Genomic DNA, 21,444 nt, shown 5'->3' on the forward strand with positions numbered 1-21,444 from the left:
TTCTACTAACATGCATATGGTCAAATATTTTTCTAAGCTTATGAAGGGCTAATTTGAGATGAGTCTAATGGGGGAGTTGAATTACTTTCTCGTACTTCAAATCAAGCATCTCAAAGAAGGGACATTTGTGTGTCAAACTAAGTACTGCCAATAGTTTCTTAAACGCTTCGGAATGGAAGATGCAAAGTCAATTGACACACCAGTGCCTACAAATGGAAACTTGGAAAGAGATGAAAATGGTAAGGATATTAACGTCAAAAGATATAGAGGTATGACTGTATCACTCTTATATCTTACTACATGTATTCCTAACGTTATATTAGTGTATGCATATGCACTTGATATCAATCTACTCATAAGGAATCACATTTAAAAGTTGTAAAGCGCATTCTTAGATACCTTCATGTTACATCTAAGTATGGGCTTTGGTTTTCCAAGGGTAGCGATTATAGTTTGGTTGGTTACTCTAATTCCATTTTTTTCGGTTGCAAATCGGATAGGAATAGTACTAGTGGAACTTGTCACATTTTTTCAAACTCCGTAGTTAGTTGGCATAACAAGAAGCAAGTCTCTATTTCTTTGTGAACTTCAGAGGCGGAATACGTCGTAGCCGGCAATTGTTTTGCTCAAATTTTATGGCTCAAACAACAACTACTTGACTTTGATATTAAACTTCAACGTATTCCTATAATGTGAGATAATACTAGTGAGATCAATCTAACTAAAAATCCAATGATGCATTCTCTTACTAAACACATTGAGATACGTCACCATTTCCTACGAGACCATGTTGAAAAAGGTGATATCGTGTTTGATCATGTTGATAGTAAATATCAACTTGCCGATATTTTTACAAAACCTCTTACGATTGAGCCGTTTTTTAATATTCGTCGAGAATTGGGCATTCTCGATATCTCAAATCTTGCCAAATATATGTTATTACATACACTCTTTACATTTGCTTTTAATCTTCTTTTTAAAGTTTTGGTTCATTTGAGTGCATCCTCCACCTATCACCTTATGAGGTAATGTCATTCTCAAATTATCTCTTGTTCTTTAGTTTGTTTTTTGTTGCTCATATATGACTCGTTTATTTGATCGCATGTTTATGATCCAAGATTGTGTGATATATTTTGATGTATTATAAATTTCATGGTTTTTCATTTCCAAAATTGTCATTATTTACTCTTGAGTGTTCTCAATCTATATGTTTATAGTGACATCATGTTTGATCTCTTCATCAACTATATTTCATGTCATTGAGTCCTTAAATTTGAAATATCTTAATGGTTTTCATTTTTGAGCATGTTATTTATCATTTCATTCATAAAAAATGATAGTTTTTCATGATTTTTTAAAATTACAACACAATGCATCGACCTATAAGGCTTAGAGATCAACCTTTAAGCCCCAAATTTAAGAATTTTTTATTCTGCTCATCATGCGTCGACATGTGTCATCTTACAGATTGACACATAATGTACAATGAAAAAAAATTCAAAATCAATACAATATGCATCGATGCATGACCTTTATGAGTCGACTCAGTGCTAAAAATCTCAATGTCCTCTGGCTCATAGGTCAACTCATAGCTCATACAGGTCGATGTATAACACGTATTTACATAAAATCATATTTTGTCCACTCATTCTCTCACTTTACACTCCTAAAACCTATTTAAAACATAGACCTCTTCCAAAACTCCTCTCACTTTCAATATCTAACAAAGCCTCAACAGGAAATTCTCTTAACCTCCATCAATCTCATCACTTACCTAACTTCTTCTTCAATACAAGGTTCTCAATTGAGATTGTTCTAATCCAAACATAAACCTTCAAAATCTCTCCTACTCAATATACCTAACCTCCTTACTCATAAAATTGGGTTGTGTTTTGATTGATTTTCTTCATTGGTGGGTGATTAGAAGTAAGATTCACACTTTTTGGTTAGTGGGTATCTCTCACTTTTCTCAAATTCAAGCTCCGCTCATTCAAACATTATATTGAACACCTTGTGTGCAACAAGTTTCAATGGCTCCTAGAGGTAACAAGGGTAAGAACGCTGCTACAACTTCAACATTTGTTCTGGTAACTTCTCTTTCCCTACTTCATCCTTCTTGTTTAGAAGATTTTGAACAATTTCAAAAGAATAGGTCGGTTGTGAAACAACATACTTATTACCCTAAGGTAGCTGCTAGATTGAATATTCCTGAAGTTGTTGACATCGTGAAATATTAGAAGATTGATCTATTTTTAGAATGTTGTACTAATTACAATGAGGACCTGGTTCGAGTGTTCTATGTTGGTTTGGAACAAAGGAAAGGTGATACGGTTGTGTTCAAAATGGGTAACAAATCATAACTTGTCAATAGGGATGTTTAGAAAGCTTCGTTTGACATTTTTATGTAAAATCATGATCCATGCGTGACTGATCAAGATCATCCTATTAGGTATGATTGGAAAACTCATATGAATTCCATGCTCAAGGCCCCAAGGACGGATGAGGATCTAGATATTGTTACTACTGGATACTTGAAAAGAGATTATCGTATCTTATATTGGATTATTTCTCATATTTTGCGTCCTAAGAAAGGAGGATATTCTAGAATCGATCATACAGAGGTACATTTGATTTATATTATTCAAAAGAAGATAAGGGTTAATTGGCCTCACTACTTTGTTTCTAGGATGTTTGCTCTTAAGGATTGGGGAAAAGGATCATCCTTGTGTTATGGCTCCATGATTCGAAGTATTTTGGATTATTTTGGTATTGCAGTGCGAAATCTCTCCTTTATTACTTTGGGTCCCTCTCAAGAGTTTAGAAAAACAACAATGACTCTTATGGGGTACCATTGGGACAACACCAAGAAGGTCTACTATTATCAAATGAAGGGTCCGGGAAAAATTATCCACAACTATGATAATCTGGATGAATTTGCTCCGGTAAATGAGGAACAATCTGAGGAAGAAAATGTTCATCAAGTTGATAATGAAATGCCTTATGCAAATCATGAAGCGTATGAATCTTGGTTGTAAGGATCTCCTTCCCATCAACCTACAAATGAAAAAGGTTGGGGTCAGTGGTAACAAAACACTTGGACTAATCATGATACATCATATGCGCCTGATTCCAGAGATGGATCAAATGGTGATCAATCCACCATTATCACCATGCTGAAAAATATGTGCATTCAACAACAAGAGCGTTATAAAGAGGATACATGATGGTGTTACGACTTTGCGGCTGCTCAGGAGGAGCACTTCAAATTAGTTCAAGATCACTTAACTGCTCAGAACACAACTTTTGAGATTTTTGCATCATATGCCACCGCACAATTCAATCAAATAAGGGAAGACATGAAATTCAATTATGGATCTACATCTACCGGTATTAATAAAATGATTCATCATGAAAATGAAAATCACGTCCACTATATACAATTATAAAGGGAGATGTGTGACTATATGGATGCTCAACATAGACATAGTGGACAAGCTTGGTTCAGGGGGATGGGGCCTAATTAAAGAGGAAGAGAGCGCTAGAGTGAAAATACATGTAGTGGATAAAATCATTTTAGCATGCATTTCTTGTTTCTTTTATGCTTATGTTTTATGTATTTTCTGTTATGAACATCCCTATAACTATTTTTTGAAACTTCTGGTTTTGTTATAATTGTACTTGGGTTGTTCTATTTATTTATATTTTGGCATTTTTCATCATTAACATCATTATATATGGATGTGTGTTGATGTTTTATTTATTTTGCAATCGCCTCTGAGTGATTTATGTGTGTTTGAAAGATTATTTGATGCTTCTCGCGTTTGGGTGCTTTTTCTCTTTTTGATGTTGTCAATAGGGGAGAAGTAAATGAAGACGAAATCATCTAGTTGTGGTACACATATTCAGGGGGAGCTTTCAATACATCAAATCAAATATTTTGTTAAGTTTTGCTATCATGAAAAAGGGGGAATATGTCAGTGCATTTCTCTTCTAGTAGTATGTTTTGATTGATGTCAAAACTAGGTCACTTAGTATTTGAGTGCTTTGTGTACATTGGACGATATCCTCTTAATCTTGGTGTGCATTTTCATGACTAGGCGTGTATAATCATCCTAGCGTCATTCTTATCCATTTTGAGTCATTTCCTAAGTCAAAAATAAGGTTTTGGGCCAAAATGAATCTTATAGGTCGACTCATGAAAGCCACAAGTCAACTCATATTGCACAAATAATGTGGGAATTTTTTTTTATGCATCAATTCATGACTACTATAGATCGATGCATGAAGACTCAATTTTTTTGGAAACTCTCTAGAGAGTATGAGTAGACTCACACATGCTACAGGGCGATGCATAAAATAAATTTTTCTTCTATGAGTCGATGCATGGCTTAAAAGGTTGATGCATAAATCGTGTTTTCATAAATCATTTCTCTCTGGCCTTCATGCATCAATGCATGAAGGTCTATATAGGTTGACTTATAGCTTCTTTTTGCTAAAAAAAGTTATTATTCTTTGCACGAACTTTATGTTACATTTACTCTTTCTCACACATATATAAATACATTCATGTATCTCATTTCACATTAATAAAAAAACTGAAAATACAAAGATTAATCTTCATCTTCATTCTTCTTTTTAGCATACATTTAACATTTACACATAAACATTCTTATTGAGTGATCTAGATTGAGAATGATAACGTCCAAGTTAGGGTTTGTAAAACCATAATTGGGTTGAGAATCTTTAGGGGTTTCATTGATAAAGCCAATTAGAGTTTTCCCTCAAAGATCGGGATAAGTTTGGGGTTTTTTTACAAGAGTTTCAAGATTGGATTCAACCGAGTGGAAGACTTGAAGAACATCGGTGTCTATCAAGGGAGTAACGGTAAATGGAGGATCAATATGAGTTCTTAGGTTACTTGATTTTGCTTAAAATCAAGGGGAGAGAAGAAGATAAGATCAACATCAAATACTGAATTTTAGGGTTTGCATAGTTATTTCTTCTCTTGTATAACATTTTGCAAAAGGTTATAAAAACCATCTCAATTCCCGTTTGGAATTGGGGGAAGACGTACTCATAGAGAGGTTGATTGGGAAATTATCTAATTAAATATTCTCTCTCTCTCTCTCTCTCTCTCTCTCTCTCTCTCTCTCTCTTCTTTATATATGGTATTATTTTGAATTAAGTGTCCAATAGTTAGCAGAAAATTTCTAAGTGTTGAACTATTTTTCAAACTGTTTTGTTTTTGTGTGAAGAGAATTGCAATCTGACAATTGTAACTGGATTCCACCATTATCAACATATAGAGAAAATCTACTTGGTAATCATTGCATACTAAGTATTTGACAAATTTCTCAAGTCAATTTTGTTAATTTGTTTCATTGGAAATAGCCTAACAAAGTGTCATTAAGTTCAAACATCGTTTTAGGAAATCATATTGATTCTAATTCTCATCTTGGAATTGTATTAAACTTATCACATTACGGTTTAGACGCATATCCGGTTCTTTCGATAACGATTTTTTAACCCGGAATTACTTTCGCAAAACCTTAGAAAAGATTTTAAATTCTGAATTTTTTAACTAGGGATCTATTCGCCCCCCTCTAGATCAGTTTCCCTCGTCTGACACGCCCAACTTATGGGATGCAACTTCAAAGGGGACATTCCCATATGATAAAGAACTTCAACTTAAAAATTGTTGAGAGGAATAGTAACCTCCATATGTAAGAACAAACACTCATACATACGAAATTTTCATGTCTCAGACGGGCTACAAGTACACTTTTCACTTTCGGGGATCATCAGTTTCCAATCAGAAAACGAATCACTATGTTCTTCTCCAAGTTACATTCCATCCCAATCAGAGTAAAAAGATTGAATTCCTAGGGCCACATTATCTACCCATGAATAATCCTCAGCATCAAGAGACAGTTCTAGATCTAGTAATGACACCTTATTTACCATGTTTTCTTTACCATTCAAAGACGAAAAATGGCTATCATAAGTCAAACATCTGGAATGTTCTTCAAACAACCATCTCACTTTATCCTTAATAACCTTACGCTTGAATGTATGTTCTAAGTCCTAGAAATATTTTGCATCGAATGATGATCCTTGAGATTTTCTACAAAAATTGGGGTAGTCATCTTGACTTCCCCAAATGTAAATCTTACCTCAATTGTCTCATATTTATACCAGTAGGATAAGGCTTCTTATTATAGGGATTAACCACCATCGATTCAGTTCTAGAATCAACTCTAATAACTTCTACATCATTATGTTATATAAGATAAATACCTAAATCTGGGTTTCATGGGTTCGCCATCTTCAAACATGATTATAAACTAAGAAATGAGAAAAGGTGGAAAACCTAGGAGTATAACAGTTCGACTTCAATATGTTTTTAGTAAAAAAAATATTTGACCTAGTGAAATCTACTTTAGTTTGGGTTAGTTTGGTTTTCAAAATATTTAAAAAATGAAACTGAACCAGTATAATCGGTTTGTTCAATTTTATTCAGTTTGGTTGATCAGTTTGAAATAATTTTTTTTCCAAACAATACATTCATCTTGTAACAATCATATTTCATGCTATCGTTTTTTAAAAATGATAATTTTTTTAAAACAAATTATTTCATGCTCTCTATTTTTCAAACAACTTCAAATTGAATTAAATAAGTTCGTACATCATATTCAAAATTTAATAAATCCATACAACATACTCAAAATTATGATAGTTCACCATCAAATACAAATATATTCATCCTAAAATTAAGTGAATTTATACAACATATTAAAAATAATGATATTTTACCATCAAATTCAAATAAATGTGTACTATATATTCAAAGATATGACAGTTCTCCATTAATTACAAATATTACCATTTTGAAATTAAGTTCATCATAAAAATTAAGAATACAATAAAAATAAAATCCTAATTCATTTCCAAAGATGGAAATATAAGAAAATATATGGAGAGAGACAAAAGAGATAGAAAACTAACCAATAAAATATGAAATATAGATACGACAATCGAAACAAAAGTTAGAAGAATGGTGGTGGTGGATGGAACTATGGAGGCGGGAGAAATAGATACAATGATCAATGAAACTTAAGGTTTGTGGTGAATGATGAATCTTATCTTAGGTTTTTTTTTTTGTAATTTGTGAATGGAAGAAGTGAAGTGAATCAGCATACACGTTTTGTGTTGTATTTGACTAACTATTCATAGGCTTTAAACATGACATGATTATACACATCATTTAGGTTCATCGGTTCCACGGTTTTTAAAACTAAAAGTTCAATTCTTTTTGTTCGTGTCAATTTTTAGATCAAACTAAAATATATCGATTTTTTCTCGTTTAGTTTAGATTTTTGGTTTATTCGGTTTTTTCTGATCCTTTAAAACCTTGTGAATACCTTGTATTTTGATGAAGGTTTCTAAAGAACTCAAATGAAAATGTTAGATAGTTCAAGCAACAAAGTCAAAATTCTAGAAGTTTTAACAAGATTAAAGTGACTAACCAACAAATCTCTCTCTCTCTCTCTCTCTCTCTCTCTCTCTCACACACACACACACACACACACATTGCACTTGAGAAATGAAGAAGGGACAGAAAAGTGAAAAAGAATTACCAATTCTCGCTTTATAGGCATGATAATCACCTAGACCAACTATCATAATTTGCTAGAAGGCCAAAATTCACATACAACTATTCAAATGGATTCTTGAAACATAAAATGCACTTGAGTGCACTCAAGTAGCCCAAGGTGCATCGACTTCCTACCCTACGTAGGTGGGCGCATGTTGAATTTATCTCCACAATAACTTTTTGTTTGCATGAAGTGCATTAAATTCGCATGTTCCATATGCCGACAAATGTCACTCTATGCCAAAACAGAATGCAACTTCACTTAAGCATGTTCTCATCAGATAATTTCTCTTAACAGTTCATATTCTTGGGTCAACCTCACTGATTTTGGCATCAATAATCTTCACTTCAAAACCGATAGCATCAACATGGGGAGAAATTGCTATGGGCTGAACAATGGCCCATGAAGACAAGCTCAACTCATAGGCCAAATCCACTAGGGACTTACTAATCACTAATGACCATGTGGACTTTCATTTAATTGATCTCTATACAAGCACGCCTATCTTTCTATCTCGAATCTTAATAAGAATCCAATTGTTCTCCGTCTTCCATGTCAGACAAACTACATACATCTATAACCATGTTCTCTATATGTGTGTGACTCAGAGTCACACACAAGTATATTTTCATTCGTGATTACAATGTTCCACCTCATTTATACACTCACTTGGGTGTTTGAGTGTTAATTTTTTGCAGGTACCCTATCCCTCTGATCACCGGAGAACCATAAACATTGTACTAGAAGCTTCATCGCATTGGTCGTCATCAACCTATCATATGTTTTATATTTTACTATGGAATAAAAATATAAATAAAAAAGAGAATGAAAAATATTTAATAGTATAATAGAAAAAATAACATTAATGATTAATGATTGATATTATAAAATGATCATTTTTTAAAGAGATTTAAAATAAAAAAATGGATAGTCTAAGGCATAACCAAAATAAGATTTGCAATTAACTAGTTTAACTAATTAGCAATAGAAAATATCATACGTGCATAACCATTGTCTTGCTACAAAGGAGATAGTTAGGTAGTGTCAAATGTAGTCATGAAATAACATGTTTAATTTGGCTTATGCAAGAGGAAAAAACAATTCTAGAAGTGTAGAATTGACAATGGAGTGATTTTGAGGTGTTCGGTTCTTCTAAAGTATAATTGATTCTGCCTCCAGAATTGGTTCTACTTAAAGCTAGAATTTGTAGCTTATGAATTTAAACTTGATTTTTACATTGAAATTTGTTGTTCAACTCACTTTTACATAAATGTATCCAAACATAAATCAATTCAATAAACTCAATTCTATTAAAATCAATTCTATCAAACTCAATTGTGTCAAATTCAGTTATGTCCACCGCCAATCCAAACACACACACTTAGTAAGATCTCCAGAATCAGTGGAAGTCTCGTCTTTTGCAACTTTCCTAAATAGACATATAACAATGAACTTTTATATATATATATATATATATATATATATATATATATGATTCTCTGGATTAATCGGTCATATGATTAGATACCAAGTTTTCAAAATTGATGTACCTATAATTAGTTTCATTCTAAATATAAGATTTTCTCCCCATTCAAATTATCAAACATAGAGTTATGTGTAAGATAATTGGTTTTCTGTCTGATTTCTCATTATTGATCAAGAGTATATATAATACATGAGAGTTAACCTGATTTGGCATAATTATAAGTAAGTTATAATTATAAATAAATACAAAAAAATACAGATTAATAAAAAACAAATACAGATTCTATCACACTCCCGCAATCAAAGCGGGAGGTCGACGAACGTTTAGACTAGAGCTGTCAAAATGGGTCACCGGGCCCTAAACGGGCAGGCCTTGACGGACCTCGGGTTTTTTCAGGTCGGGCCTAAAAAGCTCATATTGAATATGGACTTCAATTTTACTACTCAGGCCCAGCCCTGTCTGAGTTGTGGGCTACCCGGTCCTAAATGAGCCCATTTCCAAAATAAAATAAAACAGTTCTCCTTATTTTGTAAATAACCATATTATCCTTTTTTAAAATTATTTTTACTCTATTACTAAAATCATTTTAAATTTACAAATAAATGACTTCAACTCTTCGTTTAAATTGCATAAATTAAAAAAAAAAACCCCAACTCAAGACTACAGATTTATTACCAATTAACTCATTTAGTTACAAGAGATTTAGGTCAAAACTTAACTTGTCTTATGAACGAAATTCAGCTAATTAGTTGCCGAATGAATTCCAAACTACTTCATAATTAGTTTTATTGTATTGTCAGTCCTACAATGTAAAAACACGTAAAAAAGCAAATTAAAATAAAAAGCTATTTATTTGCATAATTAAAAAATCTTTAGCACATTTCATATCATTTAAAAACATCGAAAATTCTGGTAGTAAAATCATGAATAAATAAAGAAAAATATTATAATAATATAATGAATATGAAAACATTATAACTAAATATAGATGTCGTCAAATGCGTATAAAACCAAATTCAAAAGCATCTGATAGGGATGATATGGTGTTGTTGTTTGAATCTCAAACTTACATTTACTAAATAATAATTAAATAAGTGTAATTATTAATGGACTAAGTAATTGAATAAAGTGTAATTACATTTACTAATGAATTTGTTTAATAATTGAATACTAATAGATGGACCAAATTCATGTGCTAAGTAAGTTAATTAATTTTTAAAAAAATTTATTTCGGGCTGCTGGGCTACCCATAGCCCATACTGCCCGACCCATTTTTTAGGGCTTTTTCGGGTCAGGCCAAAAGAGGCCCGGAAAAATATGGGCTCAAAAAATAAGGCCCATGCCCTAACTTTTTTCGGGCTCGATGGACCGGCCCATGGGCTTCAGCCCATTTTGACGGCTCTAGTTTAGACTGGTATGGAAATCATCAAAGAGAACTCTGGGGAGGCCTTTGGTGAGGATATCAATAATCTGGTGTCGGGAAGGAACATGAAAAATGTGGGTCTGGCCATGAGCAACCTTCTCTTAAAAACAAAGTGAATGTCCATCTCAATGTGATTAGTACGTTGATGCTGGACATAATTGTCATGGAGGTACATAGCACTAACATTGTCAGAGTAGCCTGAGAAAAAGGAAAATGAAGCTTCAATAGAAGGTTGCGGAGCCAACATGATTCTAAAATCACATTTGCAACGCCCTGGTACTTACTCTCTACACTGGAATGAGAAAGTGTGAGTTGTCTTTTGGAAGACCATGAAATTAGGTGTCCACTGAGAAAAAACACAATAACTAGAAGTAGATCGATGGTTATTGGGGCATCCATCCCAATCAGCATTTGTGTAGGAGACAAGATTCTCGATGGGAGAAGGATATAGATGTAAACCATACTATAAAGTACCCTGAACATAACACATGATGCGTTTCAATGCAAGCATGTTCTAGTTGTAGGGAGCATGCATGTGAAGACACACATGCTGGACAACATAGGAGATGTTAGGACGGGTAAATATGAGATACTACAAAGCACCGACAAGACTCAGATATAATGTGGGATCATCATATGGGGTGTCGATAGATGTATTGAGCTTTTTCTGTGTTAACTTGAGTACCAGAAGGTTTGCATTGAGGTGATGTCGGCTCGAGCAATAATGTCACTGGAATTTATACTCTAACTAAGAAAAATACCATCTACATGTCTGGTCACTATAACACCCAGAAAATAGCTCAACAATTCTAGATCCTTCGTAGCAAACTCGTAGATAAGAAGCACCATGATAGATTTGTGTAGGTTATGAGACGAACTGATGAGGATAATTTCATCAAGATAAAGTAAGATGTAAGCCATGTCAGAGCCACACTGGCAGACGAAGAGAGAATGATTTTAGGTGTTGTGCTGAAACCAAATGGTGGAGACATAGTCAGCGAAACATTGGTACCAGGCACGAGGCATTTTCTTCAAACCATGGAGATATTTCTGCAAGCGGCACACATAATCTAGGTGATGAGAATCACATAAACCCAGCGGCTGGTGCATATAGACAGTTTCATTAAGATCACTGTGTAGAAAGGCATTTTGAACATCTAACTGATGAATGGGCCAAGACTTGGAGAAGCAATGGTGAGAACAGTTCAAATGGTCGCAAGTTTCACCACAGGGCTGAAAGTCTCATCACAACACACTCCTGCAATTTGAGACCTGCCATCACCTACAAGGCGAACTTTGTAACGCTCAAAACAACCATTAGATTTATTTTTATGCTTGAAAACCCACATACAACGAATAATGTTAACATCACAATGCCGAGGAACTAAACCCCATGTATTATTTCTAATAAGAACATCAAATTTATACCGCAATGCGGATTTCCAATTAGGGTCATAAATGGCAAGTTTAGGGTTTTTGGGAAGAGGGAGATGGTCGAATGATTAATGGTAACAAACAGGTTAAAGAGTTTCCTAGGTTTGTAAATTCCCCTCATGTTGCGAGTGGCCATGGTCTGGGTAAGAGGTGCAGGCTAGGCCAGTGGTGTAAGTAAGAGAAAGGTATCTAGGTGATTCGACGAGGAGGAGAGGGGAGTGGCTAGGAAGGCTAGTGATATATGGTGAGGGTCAGGTATAAGTGACTGTCTGGGAGGGTTATCTGGTGATCAAGAGTATATATAATAGGGGTGGAAAACGGGTATGCCAACCCCATTTAGGGCCACCCCCAAAATCCCACACAAAAATGGAGCAGGGCGGGGCAGACATAATTGAGGACGTTAACCTAAAACGTAGACAAGCCCCACAAAAAAGTAAGGGCGGAGCGGAGAAAGCTCTCAGGAACTGCATTTTTTAAGCCTAAAAACGCAAAAGTTTATATAAATGTTCGTACTCGCAAAAGTCCACGAAAATAATAGAGCAGAACAGGACGAACACATTAAAGGGTGAGAGTTTAAACCCTTGACCTATCCCACACAAAGTGCGGACAAAACGGATATGCCCAAAGGACCATGCCTATTTTGCCACCCCTAATATATAGTACATGAGTGTTGATCTAATTTAGCATAATTACAAATATATCATAATTACAAATAAAAATACATATTAATACAAAATAAATATATAAGTTATATCATGATCCGTCACTCTCATGAAATTCTATTATCAAATATTAAAAAATATTACTCTATCTGTCTTAAAATAAAAAACTTTTAAAATTATTGCACACAGATTAAAAAAATAACAAATAAATATAACAATTTTACAAAAATATTCTTAATTGTTATTGGTTATACAAACATTGTCATAAATTCAGAATGAGATTTAATGTTGTGAGAATAATGCAAACAATATTAATTAAGGGTAAAATTAATACAAATGAATTAATGCTTTATTAAAAAAAATAAAACTACACTTATTTTAGAATATATTTTTTAAATTAAAAAAAACATTTATTTTGAAACAAAAGAAATATTGTTTTAAACGTACTCTTTAATATAAATCCAACAAGTCAAATTTCTTCAAAGACACAAATTCTCAACAAGTGAATCCATACAATCTTACCATCTCTTTGATATAAATCCAAGTAAATCTCTTGAATAGATACTCTAGAATATATGGTTGGACTTTCATCATTATGTGTATGAATCAATCAAAAGTCAAGTAAGAAAATGCATCATTACAAATTTCCAAAATTTGATCCTTTTCTAGTTATAATCGAAACTGTATAGTTGAGTAGAAGAAAGGCCATTCAAAAGTTCTTTTGGTACAGCTTTTTATGCTCTGAATTAAGCAACTTCAAAGGGAACATGGTTTATTGTAAACACACCGGACCCCTCCTTCTTCTTCAGCTACACAACCAACATCGAAATTAATGCTTATCATGCCACTTTCCAGTCAGATGGCTGCAAGAACAAACAACACTATGTTTGAAGGGCAATTGCTAGAGTCTTTTATAGATTACAAGTCAAAAGATTTCCATTCATTCTTTCACAAATCATACATTGTTCCAATTTATGTTGAGCAACACTAATCACTACTAGTACTTTTCAATCTCTAAATATTTAAAAAAAATGTATTTTACTAGATACCTTTATTGATTCTTTTAAGATAAATTCATAATTAGTATCATTAAATATTTTAGAATATAAAAAATAAAGATTAAATATATAATTATTCAAACGAGTACACAAAAATATTTATTATAAGATTAATTTTTTTATTATACATATCAGCGGAATTTTGTTTTGTATATTATGATATTTTGTATTGTGATTTGTATTTGGATTAATTATGAGATGGGACGTTTTGTATTTGACATCTGCTATTTATATATACACATTAATTATTTATTTTGATCTTATTATTGAATGTCACATGTGCATGGTTAATTGTGAGATTGATTTTATAAATAACTTATAATTCAAATTTATTAAAAAAATATTGAATTTCATATATTCTCCAGATATTGAAATCTAAAATACAAAAAAGCTATTTGAGATTTCCATATAGTAAAGAACACCCTAATATTATTAGATGATTTCAAAGGGTGCGTGAAAAGAATTTCTCAAACTTTGGTATAAAACGCAGGCCCAAAATTTAGAATTGGCCCAAATAATCAAAGCCCAATTAATAAAACCCAATACACGAAAAAAACCAAAAACACACACATTATCGTTCTCAATTTTCATCCTCCTCCTATGGGAATTCGAAACTTCTGCAACATTTGCAGGTTTTTCACAATTCATCATTTCTTCAAAAACACTCTTTTCCAATCACCTACTGGTTCTTCCCCAATTTGCACCCTAAAACCCTTTCTTACAACTTGTTCAATTTATAATCCTCGCAACATATACTTGAAGCTTGATTTTCAATTTCATACTCCAAGGTACTTTTGTTCTAACCCTAATTCTTCTTATAAACGTAAACCATATACTACTTCAAAGCAAGTTTCTGAAATCATTGCATTGATTTGCGACGGTGTGAATGATTTGGAATATAGGTTAAACATGATGAATGTGTCATTGTCTTTGTCATCAGTTGTTTATGTTTTTGATAAATTAGCGAGTGAAAGAGTTTCAGCCTTGATGTTTTTTCATTGGCTTAATGTCTCACATCGTGAGCTTTGTTGTGATCCTGAGATAGGGAATTTGGTTATTGAGAATTGTGGGTTGTTGGGAAATTATGAGGCTATGGTTCCTGTTTTGGTTGAGTTTAACTTAAAAAGGATGTGTTTGGGAAGAAGAGCGTTTAGGTTCTTGGTTGTTTTGAGGTTGGATAAGGATTCTAGTATGGAATGTGTGAGGAGAGTTGTGGATGCGCTTAACAAGGTTGGAGGGGTTTGTCGGAGTTCCGGGGTGAAATTGTTGATAGAGACGTTTAGTTTTTCGGGTGATTTTGATATTGCGGAGTATGTGATAGAAGAAACGGGAAGGAATGTGAGTCGTTACAACTTTTTATTGAGGTTAATGTGTAAGAGAGGTTATTACGAAAGAGTGGATGATTTGGTAGAGAAAATGAAGGGAATCGGTGTGGAACCGGATGGAAGTACTTACAATTTGTTGGTAAGTTGTCTAATGAAGATTGGTAAATTTGTTGAGGCTTGCCAAGTTTTTGAGATGGTGGAAAGAGAAAACGGTTTGCCGGATGGGTTTTCGGTTGATGTTCTTATTAGTTTGTTATGTAAACATGGACAGATTGATTTAGCTTTGAAGTTTCTTGATAAAATGGCTTTGAAGGGTATCCAACCTTGTAGTTTAACGAATGCTGTGGTGATAAAGTCGTATTTTGAATCAGGAAAATACGATGAAGCACATGAGTATGTTGTTGATTCTGCTTGTAAGCATAGCTATTCCAGCAATGAAAGCTACACCTTACTCGCTTCTCTTTATTTAAAGAAAGGAAGTGTTCTACTTTCTCAAAGGATTCTTCGTGAGATGATGGATAGAGGTCTTAAACCTAATTATTCAGTGTATATGAAGATTAGGAAGTGTCTTGAGAAGAAAAATAAAAAAGATTTGTCTTTGGAATTATCAACAAGATTCTCAAGCTTTATCGAAAAGTGAACAAAGATGCCAGATTTTGTGTGACAAGTTTTGGTAATGTCATCCGGTGTTTGCTGAATAGCTACTCTGCATTTGGAAGGGTTCATCCGTTGATATTTGCTTCAATTTTTTTCCTGGTATTCAGGTATGTACTATTCCATTTTAGGTTTCAAGTACTAAGAAAAAATGATCTCTGTTTGATGATCTTCTCGGTGTTTTAATGATGACAGAAGCTCGCCAATGTTGTTGGGAAATATGAGAACAAGACATAGAAGCTGCTCAATCGGATGAAATATAGTTCGGCTAAAACGGGTAAAGGAAGAGTGGAGAAATATATGGATGAAATCTATAAAAGAGCTAGCTCTGAATGATTTAATTGAAAATGAAACCTGATGTAGTCTCTATAGAAGGAAGAAAGTTGTCTTTGTTGACACAAGATGAAAATAATGTATGTAAAGAGGGCTATGTGTACATGCCCCTCCTCAATTTCTCCAAAACAACTATTTTTCATGTTATATTATTTCTGAAAATAATAAAACTGATTAAGCTTGGCCTGCCTAACAAAATGTGTGTTCCCTTTAGGCCCCTTTGTGCTAATTCTATTGCTCCACTTTTGTTGTTGATATTAAGTAGTCTATTATCTTGTTTTACATTTGTTCCAAGTTTCCTACTTGCTATAACCATTTAACCATACAAAATGAAAAGAAAATGAGATATTGATATCAAACATTTTTTTTTGTAGCAGAAGTGGACCAATTATAAAAAGTTGTGCACCTGTTTCTCTTCATATATTCTGTATTGGCTACTATTCTTCTGTCTTACAAACATTGTTAGCCTTGTTTTGTTGTGTTGTTGGAACAAATAGTGTATTTTTTGCACAACAGTGTTTTTAACATACCATTTAATGCTACTGTCACACCATTTAATGCTAATTGTTATGATTAAGGGGATAGCTAGAGGGGTTATAGCAAACACGGTATAACGATTTCATTATCTGGGTAGCTTCTTCATGAAAAAACACAAACTTATGATGTTTACAATAAGACTACACACAATTATACATGCGCCGCTTTTATGAATTTTATAGGATCTTATAATCTGTTTCACAATCTCACAATTTACAACCTCGACTCCTCTTACCGATCCAAAGTAAAATCTCTATTTTGACTAGCTTTCTTGACTGGTAACACATAGGTGAGCAGCTTTTGTATTCAATTGCAGTGGCTAATATGTTTGAATCTTTGATTAAAATACATCTTTTTATAGCTTTTGATTTTCAAGAGAAGATCATATCACGAATCTTTGTCCATCATAAAGATATCTTTGCCAAAAAAACAATGTCTTTATACAACACATGGTACTTAAAGTATGTTTAGTAATACTTGTGTTAAGTGAAACTCAACAAGACCATCGACCCATGGAGTAACAGTTATTAGCAACTTGTGTCGATTGACCTTCTCCAAGACTCCAAACTCAGAAGCAAGAGTACTTCTAAGTTATTAGCAACTTGTGTCGATAGACCTTCTCCAAGACTCCAAACTCAGAAGCAAGAGTACTTCTAAAATGGGGAAGTACTCGTACCGGGATATGGACGTCTCTCGTTATGGATAAGAAAATTTGAGGGTGAAGCTCTATATTATACATCAGCCTTGCTGGTCACTGTCCTCATGATGAAGTCCCTGAGGTATGCAGTTCCTCACTAATTAGCTTGAAACCCCTATGTCTGCTCTTGCCTCTTTTTATTGCAATATGAAGCCAGTTTATATCAAATTTTCTATAAGAAAATGTACATGAGCTGGAATATGATCCTAGTTTTTTAATATGTAGAGGAGGGAAGTAAATGTACATGAGCTGGAATATGGAACCAAGTTTTTTAATATGTAGGAGGGAAGTGTTTGATTTATCATCAATTCATGACTTTGCCTCTCTTCAAATTTTCCCCGGTGACCTTATATGATTTGTGAAGTTTTAGTTAGAGGTTTTATTGCATGTGGCAAGTTATAATTAAAGCAATGATACAAATTTATTTGATAGAGGTCATTGATGAACCAGTCTATATGTTGATATATATTTTAGAGCATGTTCCCGTCATTTAGTGAAAGGTGTCCCATTGCTTAATTGCAATAAAGGGACTTTCTTCCAAAAAAAATTTGCCCAGTAAAATATCCTAGACTAGTCAAAATATTTGGCAATTTCTTTTCTCACCTTTATAGATTTTTCCAAACTTTTGGGCAAAAGTAAAAAATACTCTTAGTTTTTGGAGATGCATCCTCGAACACACTATTTTCTTACTTTTCCAAAATTTAATTCGGAGATACATCTTCGTATTTGTTCTAAGGTTTTTTTTTGCAGATGCTTCTCCAAAATAATCCTCCTTAATTTCAAATTCAAGAGGATATTCGGAGATGCACCTCCGAACATATATATATATATATATATATATATATATATATTGCATCAGACCATTCCTTTTCTCCTTCATTATCTGAATTTTTTTCATCCTTAACTTCAAGCAACATTAGAGTTCGTAGCAACATACTTTTAGCCCATTTTTCAAGGATAAGCATTACTCATACTTCAAACATTACAATCCCCAATCCCCAATAACTCTGGTTATTCATCCCCGACACTTTTTGAGTAATTTTCTCATTTAATTTATTTTGATTAGGTAGTAGTCAAATTCGTAATAGATTGATGTTAAATACATGCACTATGACTTGATTGCATTTTGGGTTGTTAGGGAAATACTGATTCGGTTTCTGCCATTGATGTAAAGACGAGCTTTTTTCGGAGATGCATCTTTAAATTGATGGTTTACTGGTTTTCGGAGATGCATATCTGAAACTGTTCTGGATGTAAACTGATGTCTTTTTCTCGTATTGTTTAAAAAAATGGTTGTAAACAACGACGAAAGACTGAGACTCTGCCGTGAAATCCAGCATGCGTTCGTTCGACGTGAGAGAGATAAACTTTAGAATGAGCAGGCTAGAGTTATGAGGAGAACCGTCCCTAGGCCTCTTGAGGTGGAAGTATCGACTTCTAGGAACCGCCTTTCACATGGGTCCTCATCCCAGGGGCACGTCTCCCCTGATCATGTAGATCAGAAAGAAGCTCATTCTGTTGCATATGATGATGTTCCTCTATTTGCAAACCTTTTTTTTCAGGAAGGTCATCTAACACCTCCTTACTGATGTATTATAGAGATCATGTTGTTGGGCATGTCTGGATTAGAGATGTATTTTTGTTAACGATTGTTATTAATATGTTTTAAACACTTGTCTTGCGATTGATATTTTGTTTTTAACAGGAATGTGATTGTTTGAAGTCTGTTAACCACACTAGAAAGATTCTGAAGCTTTATTAGTCTAAGGATCATTGGTTCCAGATTGTCCTCCATTACTCCAGTCTTGCAGGTTTGTGATCTTTCGAGTACAAGACCATTAACCATGATATGCATGGGGATTTTTACTGAGAGATGGCATAACGAAACACCATTTTTCCTCTTCTCCATTGGCAAGATGATTACACTAGATGTCACCACTTGGCTCAGAATGTTGATGATGATGATCTACAGGTTACATACCACTGAGAGTGTGCTTTGAGGTGTATCCTCTTATTCTTTGTCGACACGTCCATTTTTGTGGACAAAAGTGCAACCTATGTCGATGTGGCATACCTTAAATATTTCATCAACTTGTCGGCCATTCACGAGTGGAATTGGGGACCGCCTGTTTGGTATATTTGTACTCTGAGTTGAGCGAGGGTTCTCTTTGAAAGACTTAGCAAATGACAGGCTCCTGCACCCTACTGACGATAATTTTCATAACCACTATTAATATTAAAACCACTTTATTATACACTTGTTACTAATACTGTTTTCTTATTCATTTTCAGGGATGGATCTTATCCCATTTTTATCGCATACACATGTTTGATCGTGTGCTAGAGTATACTGAGGATTGACCACGTGCTTGTCTATATTGTCTGCGTAGAAGGAATGATGCAGTGGGACCGTTCCGTGTATATATTGGTCGGACTAAACATGATGACATCGACTAGGCACCATACAACACTCAACGAGACATTATTCCCTTCGATCCTATTTCATTTTACTCTGGATGGATGACATGTGGGACGAATCTGATGTGCGGGTATCTGTCGGAACGATGCATGCATTAGTTTGGATATGCGCAGATCATTTTGAGACCTTCCTTCGTGATTGCTATTAACAGCATCTTCCACAGACAACTTGATGACATACTGGCGGATTACAAAAGTCATTTGTTACCAGAGGAGTATTAGAGTATGTTTGCCACAATGGCATTTTGTGGACGATTACATGACTTGGTTCTATATTGTGTCATACCAGGTCATGAGAACAGACGCTCCTGGACGTCCACCTAGGCCTGATCATGAGGAGATCTTGGAGAATGAGCATGTCATGGATAACCATGTCATTGATGTGTTAGCGATATGTCAGAATATTATGCAGATTACACGTGAGGGCATAAAGTCTAGGCTTTTTGAGATAGGTGGCAATGATGTGGTTTCCCTAACACGTTCCATTCTAACTGAGACACAAAATACCTTGGGTTGCCAACGGCAAAGGAGGAGCCAAAGGGTTAGGATTAGGCATACGTAGTAGATTACGCTTTTATTTGTATTTTGGAATATTTTAGTATTTTTTCCATAATTTGAGAACAATGTATGTAATATGATTGAATGTTTTTTTAATTAACGCATTATCTTGTTCTATGATATCCATGCTTATTAATATTTGAGTCAAATAATGGTAATGTTAGTCAAATTAAAATGACTTTGGATTCTATCAAATACAAACTTAGGACAATGCTTATGTCCAAGAAACATACAGAAAAGATTTAAGAGATGCATCTTCTCTCATAAATATTCTCAAGCGCATCTTTGAATCAATTTTTAGCAAAAAATGGGGAGGTTGTTTTATTTACGAAGAAAGAGATGTGCTTTCGGAGACGCATCTTTGAATTTACTTCAGAAATATTCACAGCTGCATCTTTGCAAAATTTTAGAAATTAAACTAAATAGAACTTCGTACAAAAATAGAGAGAGAGTAATACCAAGACCAATGATTGAGTACGTGAAGGAAATCATAGTGACTAAAGTTAAGAACTACTATATCATATCAAATTCAAGATGTAAAATATTCGTATGAAGTGATATGGATCATTGATCCATTGTCACGCGCGGGTCAAAACGAGTATTTTTCAAAAACGTAGTACAGCGACAATTTTAACTCGGATATCGTTTTCACAAGGATTCTTAATTATTATTATCCAAAGGTAAATCGAATTAAGGGGGGATTGTTTGGTTTGATGTTCGATTAAGAAAAAGTGATTATTAAGAGCAATTCTTGAAATAAGTTGTTATGAAATAAGTGATTATGAAATAATTCAATCTACCGATTCAGTTCCTACTATCATCGATTAATATAATTTTAATACCCTAAGCGGATTGTCTATTCCTATTTGGATACAAACTCAATGACAAACGCGGTGAAGTTTGTGAGATGTATGATCCTATTGTCTGAATTAAGCAAACAGGATAAGTTTTCATGGATTAAGCAAACATGATTGATCAGACACAAAAACGAATTAAGCAAACGTGACGTGCCTATGTTAGGATCATACAATTAACCAAATTGAATCAATATATTTCATGCAATCGAATTAAGCATACAAGAACACAAAATATCATTGAAAGGAATTAAACTAAAATTAACATTATAGTAATCTCAAGTTTTGGA

The 21,444-nt window shown here is 33.8% G+C and overlaps 1 protein-coding gene across 1 annotated transcript; it reads left to right on the plus strand.

The window, feature by feature from the left end:
* Nucleotides 1-14,299: 14,299 nt before the first annotated feature.
* On the plus strand, nucleotides 14,300-16,382 carry LOC127120283 (pentatricopeptide repeat-containing protein At5g02860). Its single transcript, XM_051050696.1, has 2 exons — nucleotides 14,300-15,807; nucleotides 15,893-16,382. The coding sequence occupies exon 1, from the start codon at nucleotides 14,319-14,321 to the stop codon at nucleotides 15,681-15,683; it is 1,365 nt and encodes a 454-aa protein (XP_050906653.1). The 5' UTR covers nucleotides 14,300-14,318; the 3' UTR covers nucleotides 15,684-15,807; nucleotides 15,893-16,382.
* Nucleotides 16,383-21,444: the final 5,062 nt, after the last annotated feature.

Source organism: Lathyrus oleraceus, chromosome 1, assembly GCF_024323335.1.
Source record: "Lathyrus oleraceus cultivar Zhongwan6 chromosome 1, CAAS_Psat_ZW6_1.0, whole genome shotgun sequence".
Lineage (NCBI taxonomy): Eukaryota > Viridiplantae > Streptophyta > Magnoliopsida > Fabales > Fabaceae > Lathyrus > Lathyrus oleraceus.

What these genes read in the sequence shown, in the direction of transcription:
- LOC127120283 (XM_051050696.1), top strand. Translation starts at nt 14,319, where the DNA reads ATGGGAATTCGAAACTTCTGCAACATTTGCAGGTTTTTCACAATTCAT.